Source organism: Dendrobates tinctorius, unplaced genomic scaffold (assembly GCF_039654945.1).
Source record: "Dendrobates tinctorius isolate UK_male_01 unplaced genomic scaffold, ASM3965494v1 ptg000126l, whole genome shotgun sequence".
Taxonomy (NCBI): Eukaryota; Metazoa; Chordata; class Amphibia; order Anura; family Dendrobatidae; genus Dendrobates; species Dendrobates tinctorius.
In genome coordinates this window covers 25,971,982-25,991,642 of record NW_027361794.1, presented here as the reverse complement: position 1 = coordinate 25,991,642, position 19,661 = coordinate 25,971,982, and the positions used below count along the sequence as shown (strand labels likewise).

At 45.4% G+C, this 19,661-nt stretch overlaps 2 protein-coding genes across 2 annotated transcripts; both read right to left on the bottom strand.

The window, feature by feature from the left end:
- Nucleotides 1-3,536: 3,536 nt before the first annotated feature.
- LOC141047112 (uncharacterized) lies at nt 3,537-5,676 on the bottom strand. Its single transcript, XM_073542071.1, has one exon. The coding sequence runs from the start codon at nt 5,322-5,324 to the stop codon at nt 3,795-3,797; it is 1,530 nt and encodes a 509-aa protein (XP_073398172.1). The 5' UTR covers nt 5,325-5,676; the 3' UTR covers nt 3,537-3,794.
- Nucleotides 5,677-10,804: 5,128 nt separating this feature from the next.
- Nucleotides 10,805-18,745, bottom strand: LOC141047198 (uncharacterized). The gene is made up of 5 exons (XM_073542152.1): nt 18,524-18,745; nt 14,194-14,317; nt 12,194-12,222; nt 11,029-11,208; nt 10,805-10,945 (listed from the first exon to the last, which is right to left on the bottom strand). The coding sequence occupies exons 1-5, from the start codon at nt 18,743-18,745 to the stop codon at nt 10,805-10,807; spliced, it is 696 nt and encodes a 231-aa protein (XP_073398253.1).
- Nucleotides 18,746-19,661: the final 916 nt, after the last annotated feature.

The following is a 19,661-nucleotide window of genomic DNA, read 5'->3' as shown; positions in this document are numbered from 1 at the left end:
CACGGCTCAGCAGTCAGTATCACACAGGATAGGATTAGATACACGGCTCAGCAGACAGTATCACACAGGATAGGATTAGACACAGGGCTCAGCAGACAGTATCACACAGGATAGGATTAGATACACGGCTCAGCACACAGTATCACACAGGAGAGGAGTAGATGCACAGCTCAGCAGTCAGTATCACACAGGATAGGATTAGATGCATGGCTCAGCAGTCAGTATCACAGAGGATGGGATTAGATATACAGCTCAGCAGTCAGTATCACACAGGAGAGGATTAGATACACGGCTCAACACACAGTATCACACAGGATAGGATTAGATACACGGTTCAGCAGTCAGTATCACACAGGATAGGATTAGATACACGGTTCAGCAGTCAGTATCACACAGGATAGGATTAGATACACAGCTCTGCAGTCAGTATCACACAGGAGAGGATTAGACACAGCTCAGCAGTAAGTATCACACAGGATAGGATTAGATACACAGCTCAGCAGTCAGTATCACACAGGATAGGATTAGATACACAGCTCTGCAGTCAGTATCACACAGGAGAGGATTAGACACAGCTCAGCAGTAAGTATCACACAGGATAGGATTAGATACACAGCTCAGCAGTCAGTATCACACAGGATAGGATTAGATACACGGCTCAGCAGTCAGTATCACACAGGATAGGATTAGATACACAGTTCAGCAGTCAGTATCACACAGGATAGGATTAGATACACAGCTCAGCAGTCAGTATCACACAGGATAGGATTAGATGCACGGTTTTTATGTGTAATATAATCATTATAATTTGTTATAACTAACCACAGTTGGTTACTATGTCCGGGCAGCGCCGGGCTCTTCAGCTAGTACTCAATAAATATGGTGCACTTAATCTCATTTGCACCTTTAGGCTGTGCCCACGTTGAGTATTTGAAGCGTTGTTGCCGGATCAGACGTTTCACAAACACTTAAAATAAGCATCCCATTCATTTTAATGCATTTTGACCTTTTTGTGCCAATTGATGCATTTTTTTCCGCATAGGAAACGCTTAGCGGCTAAAAACGCAGCATGCACATTATTTTCCACATAAGTCCGCGTTTTTAGCCATTTCCTGAGTCCAGAAGACGTGCGGAAAAAACTGCATCAAAAACGTGCGTTTTCTGGGAAGGAGTCCAGTTTTGTGTCAGGTTTTAAATGCTGTGGGCACACAGCCTGATACTGACACTGTCTTAGGATACATGTTACTCTATGATGGCACTTCTGCACATAGCCACTAGATGGCGCTACATTTGACATTTGCCTGAATTTTTATATCTACACATGATTTACACAAATTATATTTTCTTGTGGTAACTCTATACTATTTACCATTAGAAGCTGAGTATTTCTGTAATTATTTGTATGTATACATGATTGATCACCACTTCTGTCTCTGTAAAAACAATCCCCTTTCTGACATTGGGTGTAAATGTACTTCGTCCCTTCGATGTGGGCTCCGGAGCTGAGCCCACATCTTTTACGGCACGTCAGCTGTTTTAAACATCTGCCATTTGCCCCGAACAGCCTCTGACAGCGGCACTTCCAGCAAGATTTCCGGAAATCCCACCCATCGGTGACCTCGTCACCAATGGGTTGGCATGATAACCAGAGGTCTCCAGCAGACCTCTATGCTTGTCACTGCCGGAATGCTATGAGCGCCGCCCGCTAGCCAAAACCACATGGATCAGGGATCGTCACGATGAACTCCTGCTCTCCTTTTAACATGTTCAAAACGCTACTCAGACAACGCAGGGTGAGGGTAAAACAGTGTGGGCGATGCTTTATTGTACTACAGAACAGGCAGATAACACATAGAACAGTCCCAGCACAGTACCCAAGATGGGGCACATTACAGAGTCTCACCCTCCACTGACCCACTGCGATAATAGCAGCTGTGACTTCAGATCTTCCAGGGTCGTTACCCCACCTGTGGCACACACAGAGAGGAGGTAATGACAAGTGTAGGAAGATGACAGTCCATTGAGTCCATACAAGGTACAAGGCCAGTTGATCCAAAGACCACAATCTGGCTTCTCCGAACGTATCCATGGTTCAGTGATGGTCAATGGAGCAGATCTGTATTCTTCCAACCAAGGCTGAAAACCCCTAGGTTGTTTATTATAGAATGATAGATCCATGTCCCTTGTGATAATATGGCTGCTGTCCTGTCTCTTGTCCTTTGGATGTATGGATGTCTTGGCAGAATCTCTCTGGCTGTTTCTCTCTCTCAGTCTCTTTATACAGAGGCATGTAACCTATTTTTAGACTTAAAAAGTGTCCCTCATTCAGTATTTACATAAAGGGTAAGAATGGAGATGAGATCAAGTAGCATTACTTGATTATTTAAGGTATTTGCATAGTTTTTCCCTCTCTGCTTTATAAGTCAACAAACTGGCTCCATAACACAATGTATAATTAGCATATCAGCAAACATCACTAGTGATCAAGGATAAGGGAACGATAAAAGTCAATATTATCGGCTTACACAAGGAAAAGTCTGTTTTCTTGTCCAACTAGAAATCAACACTTAAATTTAAAGCCAACATACAGATAACATTCTATTATTCTTCATTTGCTAAAAATAGTCATCTGGTTAATTAAGATACAATGCTGTATGTCTTCACAATGCCAAAAGTAAAAAAGTTTTTAAAAATATTAAAAAAATATAAAAGTTCAAATCACCCCTCTTTCACCCCTTTCAAAATAAAACAATTAAAAAAATCAAACATACACATATTTGTTATAGCCGCAGTCAGAATCGCTTGATCTATCAATATAAAAAAGAATTAACCCGATCGCTAAATGGCGTAACAAGAAAAAATGTCAAAACTCCAGAATTACTTTTCTTGGTCACCACAACATTAAAATTCAGTAAAGGAAAGACCAAAAGATCGTATCTGCACCAAAATGGCATCCATTAAAAAAGTCAGCTTGACACGAAAAATAAGCCTTCACCCAACCCGAGATCATGAGAAATGGAGAAGCGATGGATATCGGAAAATGGCGCAATTCTTTTATACTTTACCTAATAGAGAGGAGTTATTTTTACTGATACAGTGGGTATGGAAAGTATTCAGACCCCTTTAAATTTTTCACTCTTTGTTTCATTGCAGCCATTTGGTAAATTCAAAGTCATACTATCTATTCCTGACACTGGAGTGGCTTATAAACTTCCAAAGTATATAGTTTGAGGTGTGGGATCTGCCAATATGGGGCTAGTTTTCTGACTGTTTCGGATAATATGATACATGATTATAGTTTTTTTTTCCGTTTAGTCTCGCTTGAATATAGGGCAATATTAAATAGTCTCCTGATGAGTCGCCTTTGGTGAGGACGATGAAACCCGTACAAATGAAAGGCTTGGAGAGTGAGTGTGTATACGTCACCTCACCCTATATACTGAGATGTGGGATATATGTTTTTTCTATTAGTCACCTTCTGACTAATCTTCAGGGGGTGAATTATGGGTATAGTTTTACATTTGGAATTAATAAGGTTTAGTTTTATCCTTTTGTCAGCAAACATGAGGAATGGCAAGAGACAACCCATTTAAGAAGATTCAATTTTGGTTAAAACTATTCCAACATTATGAATATAAAAAAGGCTTCTCCCCTATGTGACGTCTCTGATGTTTATTAACAGTTGATTTCCAAGTAAAACATTTCCCACATTAAGAAAATGAAAACGGCTTCTCCCCTGTGTGACTGCTCTGATGGTGATCAAGAAGCGCTTTCTGGTTAATAAATTTCCCACATTAACAGGAAAAAGGCTTCTCCTCTGTGTGGGTTCTCTGGTGCTGAACATAACTTGATTTCCTGCTAAAACATTTCCCACATTCTGAACATGAAAAAGGCTTCTCTCCTGTGTGAGTTCTATGGTGTTCATCAAGACTCCTTTTCTGGTTAAAACATTTCCCACATTCTAAACATGAAAAAGGCTTCTCTCCTGTGTGAGTTCTATGGTGCTGAACATAATTTGATTTCCTGCTAAAACATTTCCCACATTCTGAGCATGAAAAAGGCTTCTCTCCTGTGTGAGTTCTATGGTGTTTATCCAGACTCCCTTTCTGGTTAAAACATTTCCCACATTCTAAACATGAAAAAGGCTTCTCCCCTGTGTGGATTCTCTGGTGTGTAACACAATCTGATTTATTGTTAAAACATTTCCCACATTCTACACATGAAAAAGGCTTCTCTCCTGTGTGGATTTTCTGGTGCTTAACACAAGCTGATTTACTGATAAAACATTTCCCACATTCTGAACATGAAACAGGCTTCTCCCCTGTGTGAGTTCTATAGTGCTTAACACAAACTGATTTATTGATAAAACATTTCCCACATTCTGAACATGAAAAAGGCTTCTCTCCTGTGTGAGTTCTCTGGTGCGTAACACAATCTGATTTAGTGTTAAAACATTTCCCACATTCTGAACAGGAAAAAGGCTTCTCTCCTGTGTGAGTTCTTTGGTGGGTTACAAAATATGATTTCTGTGCAAAACATTTCCCACATTCTGAACAGGAAAAAGGCTTCTCCCCTGTGTGAGTTCTCTGGTGGGTAACACAAACTGATTTATTGATAAAACATTTCCCACATTCTGAACAGGAAAAAGGCTTCTCCCCTGTGTGAGTTCTATGGTGTTCATCAAGATTCCCTTTATGATTATAACATTTCCCACATTCTGAACATGAAAAAGGCTTCTCCCCTGTGTGAGTTCGTTGGTGGGTAACAAAATATGATTTATGTGCAAAACATTTCCCACATTCTGAACAGGAAAAAGGCTTCTCTCCTGTGTGGATTCTCTGGTGCTTAACACAAACTGATTTATTGATAAAACATTTCCCACATTCTGAACATGAAACAGGCTTCTCCCCTGTGTGAGTTCTATGGTGTTCATCAAGATTCCCTTTAAGATTAAAACATTTCCCACATTCTGAACATGAAAAAGGCTTCTCTCCTGTGTGAATTCTCTGGTGGATAACAAAATGTGATTTACACGTAAAACATTTCCCACATTCTGAACATGAAAATGACTTCTTTGCTTTAGGAGCAGTTTGTTTTTTAATGCCTCTTTTGTGACTTTGGTTTCCCTTATTAGTCAGTAATGACTCAGAAGATGGGACCTGTTTCATAGGATCAGATGACAGATCTTTGCTGTGAATGGATGATGGTATATCTGGAGTAATAGCAATCACTTCAGTTGTATCTTGTAGGATCTCAAGATCATCAGATTTAAAAATTGAAGATGTCAGCTGTCCCTCTGATCTCCTGGTACAGTCATCTAACATAAAAAGCAATTTTTTTAAATAAAATATCCTTGAGTTTTATATTTTTCAACACTTCTACTTAAAAAATGGCAAGCAATGTAAAAAACTTTATTTACCAAGACAATGACAGTTCTCAGTCTAATTGAAAACCTTGTTGGATGAACCAGTAGTGTGCGGTGTTCAACTGTTTGTTCATTCTGCCTCCCAAATCTTCTATAATAATAAATGCGCTAAGCAGCTTCCGGGTTGTAACAACTTCCGTCCAGTTGTAACTGGTGACGTCACAGCACACCTCTTGCCATGTTAACCCTCAACACACCACTCCATCTCAACACACACCTCCTCAACACACACTCCTCTCACCTTTCACCATCTCCACTCACGTCCCCCCCTCTTTCACTCCACATATGACCCTTTCTCTCACTCCGTCTCTCATACTCACGCCGTCATCGCCGCTGCTCCATGATCCCCGACATCTTCTTCCGCCGGCACCATCCTGGATCCAGACGTTGTCCACGCTGGCGACATGTTCTTGCGGCGATGCCATCTTGAGTATCGCGATATCCCGCGATGAGTGAGAGAAAGGGTTGTATGTGGAGTGAAAGAGGGGGGACGTGAGTGGAGATGGTGAAAGGTGAGAGGAGTGTGTGTTGAGGAGGTGTGTGTGTTGAGGGTTAACATGGCAAGAGGTGTGTCACTATCCTCCCGATGCGATAGCATCGGGCCTTAATCTAGTATATATATAATTGCCTTAAATTGTCTGTCGTCAACTTCCATCTGGATGTCCCCGAATCCCACAATCCACTGCGCAGCACCGGACGTACGCCGACCGCTATTTTGGTACACCCAAGTGATGCCGCTCAGATCCAGGACGCAGCTGCGATCCCGAACACCCCTGGGATCCCAGCTGCCGCTTGGATCCAGGATGCCACTGCGATCCCGACCGCCTCTGGGATCCCGACCGCTACTGGGATCCCGGCCACCGCTCGGATCCAGGTCGCCGCTGCGATCATGAGGCTGTGAAAGGGGTGTAACAAGGGGGTATAATGAGAGGGTGTAATGAGGGGGGAGTAATGAGAGAGATGCCGCCGCTAGACCCCTGCCTGGACCCACTGCCTGACTACATGCACCGGATCCCACCGCTGCTTGCCCGCCCACCTCCATGCAGTCACAGTCACCAGGAAAGACTGCGACTTGAGGCCTGTGCTGGAGATTGGGTGCAGCCACCCTCTGGTGGCGCCGCACACCATCTCCAGCACAGATCGCAAAATACAGTCTTTCCTGCCAGTTGTGACTGCATGGAAGTGGGTGGGCCGCCACCCCCAGCACCACAAAGCTGCCCCCATCGTGATGTTACTGCCCTCCCGATGCGATAGCATCGGGCACACATCTAGTATCAAATATAAAGAAACCAATCAATGTTATGTAGGCGAAAATAATACCAATTCTCATCTCACCAAAACAAGTCCCCACTCAGGTCCATCATCTGTCAATGGAAAAACAGAGGTTCCCGCACTATTAGTGGCTCAAAGGCTGCTGAAAAGCAACAAGGTTTCTATAAACCAATCCAGCAAAATCCGCTCTCACTTCGGAGTCTTGCAGTGTGCGCAAACAACATTTAGGCTGTGTGCACACGTTGCAGATTTTGCCGCAGATTTTTCCGCACAAAATCCGCAGCGTCTTTGATGCCTTTTTGCTGCGGTTTTTCAGGCGGATTTGTCTGCGTTTTTGTAAGCTAAATAAAGATATCTTATTTAACAAAAAAAAAAAAAGATTTGTGATGTCATTTCTGTCCAACCTCCTCATTTACATTTGTCCAACTCACACTCCATTACACACAGATACATAGATAATAGATAGAAGGATAGATAAATAGAGAAATAGATAGAAAGAAAGATAGATAGAAGGATAGATAGATATGGGATAGATAGATATGGGATAGATAGATAGATAGATATATATGGGATAGATAGATAGATAGATAGATAGATAGATAGATAGATAGATAGATAGATAGATAGATATGGGATAGATAGATAGATAGATAGATAGATATGGGATAGATAGATATATAGATATGGGATAGATAGATAGATATGGGATAGATAGATAGATAGATAGATAGATAGATAGATAGAAGATAGCTAGATAATAGATAGAAGGATAGATAGAGAGATAGATAGATAGATAGATACATAGATAGATAGATAGAAGGATAGATAGATAATAGATAGATGGTGACTTTTGTCCTCAACAGGATAAAATTTAGACTTAGCAGGTACGTTCAGGTGAAACCATTCATCTGTTTCTTCAGTATTTTCTGTGTTGGTTGGAGGGTTGGATTTATTTTCCTTAATAAAGAAATGTCTTTTAAGGTTTAATTTCCTTATGAAAATTTGTAAATCTAAAAATAAATTAAAATCCTTAGGTTTGTTGGAGAGACAGAAGGACAATCCTCTAGATAGGAGGGATTCCGCACTTTCAGAGAGTTTGTAGTCAGAAAGATTACAACTATTAGAAGTTAATTCATTAGCGATGGAGGGGTTAAGGTGGTATTTTTCCTCTTTTTCTCCCTCCCCTAGTTCCTCTGTAGTGCTTTTTATTTTTACGGTTTTGGGTACAAAAAATTGGTTCAGTTGGGAGTTTTTTATTGCCCGGGGTAAAAGAGGAACCGTCCCGGATTTAGAGGCATCTGAATGATCCACTACAATAGTGTCATTGGTGGGGCTGGTGGAGTGGAGGTATCAGGGTCGTCAGGACCTAATGAGATAGTGGTTAGTGAAGGTACCAACATGCTTGGAGTGGTATCATGAATGGAGAACTCAAGAAGTGAAAGAGGGAGAGAACTGGACAGATCCGAATTAGAGTTGGCTCCTTTGGTCCAGATTTATTATTACCTCTCAGTGTCTTCGGGGCAGCAGTGGTTTTATCTTTAAATTAGATTAATTTGTAATTTAATCTTTTCTTGATGTTTCTTGGCTTCGGATAGTGTTTGAGAATGATTTGGTACAATATTTGTGGTATGTCCTGATGAAGGGGTCACCTGAACCCCCCAAACACGTAGAAGAAACCACGTTAACACCTCTACAATTTCTGGAATTCTTCTTGCAGCAGCGCGGGGATGATCCTTCCTTCCAATCTAAGTGTATAAGCACTGACAGTGTAGCAGGCATAGCCCGATGGGACTTGTAGTACACACAGCCCCGCAGACCGCCCAATGACCCCCGCACAGCCCCGACATGTGCCTAATGACCCCCGCACAGCCCGGCAGACCGCCCAATGACCCCCGCACAGCCACGGCGTATGCCTAATGACCCACGCACAGCCCAGCAGACCGCCCGATAACCCCCGCACAGCCCCGGCATATGCCTAATGACCCCCGCACAGCCCGGCATATGCCTAATGACCCCCGCACAGCCCCGGCATATGCCTAATGACCCCCGCACAGCCCGGCAGACCGCCCAAAGACCCCCGCACAGCCCCGGCATATGCCTAATGACCCCTGCACAGCCCGGCAGACCGCCCAATGACCCCCGCACAGCCCCGACATATGCCTAATGACCCCCGCACAGCCCGGCAGACCGCCCAATGACCCCCGCACAGCCACGGCGTATGCCTAATGACCCACGCACAGCCAAGCAGACCGCCCGATGACCCCCGCACAGCCCCGACATATGCCTAATGACCCCCGCACAGCCCCGGCATGTGCCTATTGACCCCCGCACAGCCACGGCGTATGCCTAATGACCCACGCACAGCCCAGCAGACCGCCCAATGACCCCCGCACAGCCCCGACATATGCCTAAAACCCCCGCACAGCCCGGCAGACCGCCCAATGACCCCCGCACAGCCACAGCGTATGCCTATTGACCCCCGCACAGCCCCGGCATGTGCCTAATGACCCCCGCACAGCCCCGCAGACCGCCCAATGACCCCCGCACAGCCCCGACATATGCCTAATGACCCCCGCACAGCCCGGCAGACCGACCGATGACCCCCGCACAGCCCCGGCATATGCCTAATGACCCACGCACAGCCCAACAGACCGCCCGATGACCCCCGCACAGCCCCGACATATGCCTAATGACCCCCGCACAGCCCCAACATATGCCTAATGACCTCCGCACAGCCCGGCAGACCGCCTGATGACCCCCGCACACACAGGCCCATACACGCACACAGTCACCGCCCACACACATACACAAGCACACAGTCTCCGCCGACACGCCGCCCCCACTCTTCCCCCCCTCCCGATCTGCAGCGTTGCATCCACAGCAAAAACGCAGATCTTTTTTAGATCTGCGGTTTTGCTCCGGATATGCTCGACTTAATGCAAGTCAATGGGTGCAGAAACGCTGCAGATCCGCACAAAGAATTGACATGAACCCGCAGCGTTTCCTCGCAGATTTTTCTGCAGCATATGCACAGCGTTTTTCAATTTACATTCACTTTCATGGTACTGTACAACGCAGCTAACCTTATATAAGTCAGTTCAGATATGGTGTACCAAGATGGCGTCTGTGTCTTCAGACAACACCTTGGAAGGAATCCTTGGAATGCAGAAGCTGAGATACTGGATACCATATATGGAAGTGAAGGTGAAATGGACCTATCATAGACTGACACTGGCTACTCAGAAGATTGTGTGACACCCATCTCCTGTCTCTTTGTCTTGAGAATAAAATTCAGTTGTGTGCAAGCCTTTACTGAGAAAGGAGTAGACATCTAACTCTGTGTTCGGTGTGACTCTTTAAGCGCGCACTCGGCCTATATTGGGTCAGGTACAAGCAATCATATAGATCTCGCTTTAAGGGATCACCCTCACACTAATCCCAGGGGGTAGGAGGATCCTCCAGGTTGTAAGTTCTATAGAAAAGGCTTTCAATGCCCAAAGTCATTTGAACAGTTTTGGGTGGAGGAGAATATTGTGGTCTAGAGGCAAAATGGTGATCATGGTAATACGGCCGGACTACACCACCGATAAAGCAGCCACAGCCGGTGACTGAGAGGAATCTGTGACGTCTCTGCATTCAGTGGTTACTACTCACCTGGGTAGTCATATGTGGGAATCTCCTCTTTACACCACTCATCACCCCTCACATATGTCTCTGTAGTATTAATATGGGTCAGATCTTCACCCTGAAACAAATATTGTAAAAGTCACAGACAGATGGAGAAGTCCCATCTATGATCAGCTCTAATCCTGCCATCTCCACCGCTCTCATTACACAAGTATAAAACATATAATACTGGTGGATAAAACAAGACTGAGCACAAGACCTTCACAGCCGTCTACACATCATAGGGGAGATCTCCTGACACCTTCTCTCCATCTACCTGATGATCCTGAGGAGCACTGGGATCTTCTTGTTTACAGTCCTGTGGAAGAAGAGGACGGGGACATCTCTCTGGTGTTGTCCTCTTACTGGATAGATCTGGAGGAAACACATACAGGGACTGAATTCATTCTCTACATACAGATAATTATAGGCCGTGTGTATTTAGTCCTGTCTATTACCTGGAGATGTGAGGGGCTGGGGAACCTCCATTATGACGTTCTTGTACAGATCTCTGTGTCCTTCTAAATACTCCCACTCCTCCATGGAGAAATAGACAGCGACATCCTGACACCTTATAGGAACCTGACACATACAATGATACCGTCATCCCCCCGATCCCTTCATAGTGTTACTGTATAATGTCCCAGCATTCCCAGCAGTGTCACCTCTCCAGTCAGCAGCTCCATCATCTTGTAGATGAGTTCTAGGATCTTCTGGTCACTGATGTCCTCATGGATCAGGGGGTGAGGTGGAGGCCCCGTGATTGGGCTCAGGGGTCTTCCACATCCCTCAGACACAGGGTCCTGACAGCGATCACTAGAGGTCTTCTTCACCACTGTGTAATCCTGGTTATGGAGAGACACATTAATAAATCTCACTACAGACATTTCCAGAGTCCTCACCTCTCCAGTTCTGTCCATCTGTTATTCCCATAGATAAGAATGATGTAATGTGACGTCATCAGAATCTCTCACCTCTCCAGTGAGACGGAAGAGGATCTCTAGGGTGAGGTGTAACATCCTCTCCACCATCTTGTCTCTGTCCATATCCATCCTTGATGGGGAAATCAGGAAAATTCTCTTGTGTAGAAGATCTTCACTGAGAGGATCCGATATTGTAGAGACCTGAATGAGAAGAAGATGATCTGATGTAACATCATAAGAATCCTGTGTAATAATACAATGAGAGCAGCAATCTGCAGAGTCGGGAGATATGACTCTGCCAAACATATATATATACACATACACACACATATATACAGAATATATCTATATATATAATTTCACCATCAAAGAAAGTAAGGACTGCAGCACTCACCGATCCATATTGAAAGTCCGTAGTTTATTTGTAGCAAAAGTTTAAAACTTCATGGCCGGGAGGCTGAAGAAAGGAGTGAGTAAACTCTGATGACGGCCTATCAGCGCTTCCACGGGTCAGCTATACATAATATATATATATATCTATTTATATAATCGTCTAACTCTGTCTGTCTGTAACGGAAATCCCGCGTCGCTGATTGGTCGTGGCCGGCAGGCCGCAACCAATTAGCGACAGGCGCAGTGCGCAGGCGCAGTCCGGAATTTGAAGGACACACGCCACCGCTACCGTTGGGAGATCAGCGGCGCTAGGAGTCGGGAGACTCCTCTGGACCTTGGGTACCATAAACCTGTAAAAATAGAATTAAAGCAAAAAATAGTGATATACTCACCCTCCAACGGCCCCCGGAGCTCTCCCGCCTCTAACCACGCAGCCGGCATCTTCCGTTCCCAGTAATGCTTTGCGAGAAAGACCGCTGATGACGTCGCAATCTCGCAAGCATCGCGCTCTCACGAGAGTGACGTCATCTCCGGTAATTCGCGCTAAGCATAACTGGGAACGGAAAATGCCGGGAGCGTGGAGAGGAAAGAAAGAGTCCGGGGACCGTCGGAAGGTGAGAATAACCTTTTTTTAATTCTTTTTTACATGCTATCTTTTACTATTGATGCTGCATAGGCATCATCAATAGTAAAAATCCACACTTGCGGACAAAAAAGAATATTACTCCTTCTTATCCAAAATGAAGCGAACCACAATTATATTAAAAACATGTAACTTTATTAAACAAAACAGAGATAATTGTCTGCTGTTTTTTTCCCCTTTTGGGGTAGGTTATCAGGAAACAATGAATATGTAGCCAATTTTAAATGTCTTTATTTTGTTTAATAAAGTTACATGTTTGTAATATAATTGTGGTTCGCTTCATTTTGGATAAGGAGTAATATTCTTTTTTACCCGCAAGTGTGGATTCATGTGTTGGAGTGCCTATTTAAATACTTGCAAAAAATTGTGGTTTCAATCAATAGTAAAAAGTTGATCACAATTGTCAAACACTATGCTTCACAAGTGTGACCAACCTGTCAATCACATTCCAAACGATGCTTCAAATCGTTTGGTATGCGCTTGAATTCCGCGTGTGAAAAATGCATGTTTTCTGCGGCAAAACGCATGCGAATTTGGCCATATTCTAGAATACCCGATGCGTTAGAATTGGGCCACCATTTAGTATATACATATATTCGTCTAATTCTGTCTGTAACGGAAATCCCGCGTCGCTGATTGGTCGCGCCCGGGGACGACACTGAAGGTGGAGGAAGATGGCGCCCGCAGCAGTCCTCCACAGGAACTTCACCAACGATGTGCCCTGCCTTAACTTGAGCAGAGGAGGGCGAAAAAACCCCGTTCGGCAAAGATCAAGCCTAAGGCAGGATGCAGATACTGTTCAGAAGGAAATCTCCAAACCGGCCGAACATCGGGTAGCGGTGACGTCACCACAAAGGAAGAAGATGGCGCGTGCAGCAGGCAGAGAGGGAACCTTCACCAGCGGTGTGCCCAGGGAAAACAAGGTCAGATGAGGGTCCAGCCCCCCAGGTCTGCAAGGGGCAATCCCAAAGTCGATTCCAGAAGCCTTTCCAAAGCAATTTTCTACACCGCCCGAACATTCATTGCATTATTCTTAAATCTTCATAAATAAACTACATACATATTCTAGAATACACGATGCGTTAGAATCGGGCCACCATCTAGTATAGTATAATTATATATATATATATATATATATATATATATACACACACACACATTATAGCAGAGTCATATCTCCCGACTCCGGAGATTGCATGCTGTCGTTGTAGGCCCAGACCAGATGGTATGGAGATGAATGAGGGAGACCAAAGTTAAAAAATAGACTTTCCTTCACTTAACAAGAACTTGATGAGAAGTATATACATCAGATGGCAGGCACAACACTTTTGCTGATGTAATAGCAGAATATAGCCGATCATGCACAGCACAAAAGCCGGTGTTTCCCAAGCTGTGTGGCAGTGCGGTAAACACCGGTGTAGCGCTTCTGATTGGCGGTAAAATCATCCCCGCCGGTCACAGAGCCATGGTTCCCACGTTGTCAGAACACAGCATAACCGCTCAGCTGTGATTGGAGATAAAAAGTTTACCTCCGGTCACTGGTGTCAGCTCTAATCCTGCCATCTCCACCGTTCTCATTACACAAGTATAAAACATATAATACTGGTGGATAAAACAAGACTGAGCACAAGACCTTCACAGCCGTCTACACATCATAGGGGAGACCTCCTGACACCTTCTCTCCATCTACCTGATGATCCTGAGGAGCACTGGGATCTTCTTGGTTACAGTCCTGTGGAAGAAGAGGACGGGGACATCTCTCTGGTGTTGTCCTCTTACTGGATAGATCTGGAGGAAACACATACAGGGACTGAATTCATTCTCTACATACAGATAATTATAGGCCGTGTGTATTTAGTCCTGTCTATTACCTGGAGATGTGAGGGGCTGGGGAACCTCCATTATGACGTCCTTGTATAGATCTCTGTGTCCTTCTATATACTCCCACTCCTCCATGGAGAAATAGACGGCGACATCGTGACACCTTATAGGAACCTGACACACACAATGATACTGTCATCCCCCCGATCCCTTCATAGTGTTACTGTATAATGTCGGTCTGTCATTCCAAGGATGTCGTTCTAAGGATAACATCTGAAATATGCCTGAAAATGACTCCCTTGCTCTAGATGCTTCATTATTATTATTACTATGCTTCACTATTACTATCACCTATCACTCAGACAATCGATCTGCTTCATCCACAGGTATGTGTTCTGGCTGCAATACCATCATCACCCATCTTTCCTGAACCCCAATCACCCCTGTATCTGTCTGATATCAATGGTATGTATCCCGGCTGCATTACCATCATCACCCATCTTCCCTGAACCCCAATCACCCCTGTATCTGTCTGCTATCACTGGTATGTGTTCAGGCTGCAATACCATCATCACCCAGCTTTCCTGAACCCCAATCACCCCTGTATCTGTCTGCTATCACTGGTATGTGTTCTGGCTGCAATACTATCTCCCTTTGCATTTCCTCTTGTGACTTTAATTAATCGTCTCCTGTGTCTGCATCCAGTCTCCCTGCTGCTCCTCCCTTTCTGATCACACCTGGGCCCTTTCATGTGCTGTTAAGTTAGTATAAATTCAGACTAAGAGGTCTGTCTGACCTCGGTCTGTCATTGCAAGGATGTTTTCTAAGGATAACATCTGAAATGAGCCTGAAGTGACCAGAAGGTACGACTAACTGCTGCATTTAGATGTACTAAATTTCTTTTGCCTTCTATATTACTCTCACCATGCTGACATACGCACTAACAGTTTTGGCTCCACTACTCCTCACTCTCCTTCGCTATCCGCAAACCCCAGCACCCGCTAACCAAATAATAATCTCTCCTTCCCTCTTGCCTCCCCACCTGACCTCCTCTGCTGACCTGCTCCTCGACCTCAGAGCTCTCCTAATAAAATACAAAACAAGCCACCCACCCTCCTTCTCCCACATGCTCTCCCTCTCTCTGCTTCTCCTCACTGCTGGCGATATATCTCTCCACCCTGGACCCCCACAGCCCATACCTCCCATTATTACCCCCTTCTATCGTTCCCAAATCAACACAAACACCAGAAATCTTTCCCACCATCTTTCCCACCTCAAATCCATGCCCTTGACACCCACCACCCTGCTCCCACTCTTTGGATCACTCTGGAATGCCAGCTCCATCTGCAATAAACTCCATGTGATTCACAACCTCTTTACCTCTCGTAATTTTTCCTTCCTTGGCCTCACCGAAACATGGCTGACACCCTCCGACACCGCCTCCCCTGCTGTGCTAGGTTACGGCGGCCTCCACTTCACCTACACTCCTCGCCCTGGCAACAGACATGGCGGAGGAGTGGGCCTTCTCCTTTCTTCCAATTGCAGCTTCAACCCAATCCAACCTCTACCCTCCCTTATCCTCCCCTCTTTTGAAGTCCACTCTGTCCGCATCTACTCTCCCTCCAACCTCCAAGTGGCCGTCCTATACCGACCTCCAGGTCCGACCACTGCCTTCATTGACCAATTCTCCACCTGGTTCCTTCACTTTCTCTCTGCTGACATTCCCACCATCATCATGGGTGACTTCAACATCCCCATTGACACCCACCATTCAGCAGCCTCCAAACTCCTGTCCCTTACATCATCCTTTGGACTTACTCTGTGGTCCTCCTCCTCCACCCACACAGACGGACATACATTAGACCTGGTTTTCACCCGCCTCTGCTGTCTTTCTAACTTCACCACCTCCCCTCTATCTGACCACCATCTACGCACTTTCTCATCCCTGTCCTCCTCACCTGTCACCCATGTCCAGCAGCATGCGCACCCCCGCAGAAACCTCACACATCTAGACACTCACAAACTCTCTGACTCTATTCTACCACTGTCCTCCATATCTTCACTCCACGACACAGACACTGCCACTAGTTTCTACAATGCCACTCTTGCATCAGCCATCGACTCGGTCGCCCCTGTCATGCATAACAGAGTGCGACGAATCAATAGACAACCCTGGCACAATAACACCACTAAAAAGCTTCGGCAAGCATTCAGAATTGCAGAACGGCGCTGGAAGAAAACGCATTCGCAAGACGACTTCACTGCACTCAAACAAGCAACACTTGCATTCAAATCTGCCCTCACCTCTGCTAAACAGGCCTACTTTACATCCCTTGTATCTTCCTTATCCCACAACCCCAAACAGTTGTTCAGTACTTTTAACTCCCTCCTCCACCCACCACTGCCCCCTCCAACCTCCCTCATCTCTGCCGAGGACTTTGCGCACACTTCAAAAACAAGATGGCCCAAACACGGCATGTCTTTATTGCTCAACCACCACAACCCCTTTACACACCAGACCAAAGCCCAAACCCAATAACCTCCCTATATAACATCACTGAAGGGGAGCTTGCTCATCTCTCCAAATCACACCTCACCACTTGTGCACTTGATCCTATGCCATCTCACCTCCTCCACAACCTCGCCACCACTCTTATTCCATCCCTAAACCACCTCTTCAACCTATCATTTACTTCTGGTACCTTCCCTTCTGCTTTCAAACATGCCACAATCACGCCTATCCTTAAAAAGCCGACCCTCGACCCAATAGCCACATCTAGCTATCGCCCAATATCGCTGCTCCCATTCGCTTCTAAACTCCTGGAGCAGCATGTCCACGCTCACCTTTCCTCCCACCTCTCATCTAACTTGCTCTTTGACAATCTACAATCTGGCTTCCGCCCCCATCATTCCACTGAGACAGCCCTGACCAAAATTACCAACGACCTACTTACAGCAAAACCTAACGGACAATACTCTATACTCCTCCTTCTAGACCTGTCCTCTGCTTTCAACACAGTTGACCACTGCCTCCTACTACACATCCTCTCCTCCTTCGGCATCAAAGATCTCGCCCTATCCTGGATTTCCTCATACCTTTCCAACCGCACATTCAGCGTCTCCCACTCCCACACTACCTCCTCATCCCACCCTCTCTCTGTTGGAGTCCCCCAAGGCTCTGTTCTAGGACCCCTACTCTTCCCAATCTATACACTTGGCCTGGGGCAACTCATAAAGTCCCATGGATTCCAGTACCACCTTTATGCCGATGATACTCAGATCTACCTCTCTGGCCCAGACGTCACCTCTCTGCTCTCCAGAATCCCAGAGTGTATATCAGCCATATCCTCCTTCTTCTCCTCTCGCTTCCTCAAACTCAATGTGGACAAATCTGAACTCATCATCTTTCCCCCATCTCACAGATCTTCCTTACCCGACATTTCTATAACAATTGACATCACGCTTTCCCCCCTACCGGAGGTCCACTGCCTGGGAGTAACCCTTGACTCTGCCCTGTCCTTCAAACCGCACATCCAAGCTCTCTCCACCTCCTGCCGCCTCCAGCTCAAAAATATTTCCAGAATCTGTCCCTTCCTCAACTCTCAATCTACTAAACTACTTGTGCATGCCCTCATCATCTCCCGCCTCGACTATTGCAACATCCTTTTCTGTGGCTTCCCTGCTAACACCCTTGCACCTCTCCAGTCCATCCTTAACTCTGCCGCCTGACTAATTCATCTCTCTCCTCGCTACTCCTCCGCTTCTCCCCTCTGCAAATCTCTTCACTGGCTCCCATTCCCTCAGCGTATCCAATTCAATTTACTAATACTGATCTACAAGGCCATCTATAACCTGTCTCCCCCATATGTCTCTGAACTAATCTCCTGATACCTTCCCTCAAGTAATCTCTGGTCCTCCCAAGACCTCCTTCTCTCCTCCACACTTATTCGCTCCTCACCCAACCGCCTCCAAGACTTCTCCCGAAGTGCCCCTATTCGCTGGAATTCTTTGCCCCAACACGTCCGGCTATCAACCACACTCGGATCCTTCAGACGGAACCTGAAAACCCAACTCTTCAAAAAAGCCTACAGCCTGCAATGACTCCACTACCTCCTAACCACTACCGCAGATATCACCTCAACCAACACCGGAACTGCTGCAACCCCCCAACCTACTGTCTCCTTCCCCACCATCCTGTAGCATGTAAGCCCGAAAGGGCAGGGTCCTCTCTCCCCTCTGTATCAGTCTGTCATTGTTAGTTTGTTTACTGTCGGTGATATCTGTAATTCTATGTAACCCCTTCTCATGTACAGCACCATGGAACCAATGGTGCTTTATAAATAAATAGTAATAATGTTCCAGCATTCCCAGCAATGTCACCTCTCCAATTAGCAGCTCAATCATCTTGTAGATGAGTTCTAGGATCTTCTGGTCATTGATGTCCTCATGGATCAGGGGGTGAGGTGGAGGCTCCGTGATTGGGCACAGGGGTCTTCCCCATCCCTCAGACACAGGGTCCTGACAGCGATCACTAGAGGTCTTCTTCACCACTGTGTAATCCTGGTTATGGAGAGACACATTAATAAATCTCACTACAGACATTTCCAGAGTCCTCACCTCTCCAGTTCTGTCCATCTGTTATTCCCATAGATAAGAATGATGTAATGTGACGTCATCAGAATCTCTCACCTCTCCAGTGAGACGGAAGAGGATCTCTAGGGTGAGGTGTAACATCCTCTCCGCCATCTTGTCTCTGTCCATATCCATCCTTGATGGGTAAATCAGGAAAACTCTCTTCTGTAGAAGATCTTCACTGAGAGGATCCGATATTGTAGAGACCTGAATGAGAAGAAGATGAGCCGATGTAACATCATAAGAATCCTGTGTAATAATACAATTACTGGGGATAATAAGGGAAACATATGAGGAGATTTATTATCTTACAGGGTTTAGTTTTCTTCCCTGACATCTTCTAATAAAACCTATATATTTAGGCCACAGACAACAAGCAGTTTCCTCCTCGGAGTCGGCAGCTGAACACGTTCCTCATAGACTCATCTTCCATAACGCTAATTCTCGTCTCATTACCGACACTGGAATCGGCATTAGCAATACTGCAGGAGAGATTCATTACACGCGACATGAGAAATAACTCCTTCATGATGAGGACGACATCTTCATCTTCTACTGCGGCTCTAGAGACAGGTTTGGCCAGAGTCGGTCACTGCCTCCATCCCCACCGGCCGTCTATATGAAGGTTTCCCGTCTTCCCCGCACTGGAATCTTCTATCACGTTAGATCTCAGCTCTGAGTCACACACAGAAGTTTGAGGATTTTAGAAAAGATTTTTTGTTTCCACAATCAACGCGGACAGAAATGATCTGACCCCAAAGTCTCCATGTACAGTGATTTATGGGGTTTATTTCTGGCCTTAGGCTTTCCTATATTACAAGAAAAACTCCAGAAAAAGCCAATATTAAAATGTTTCTAAAGAAAATTGGCTCCAACAATTTTTGTA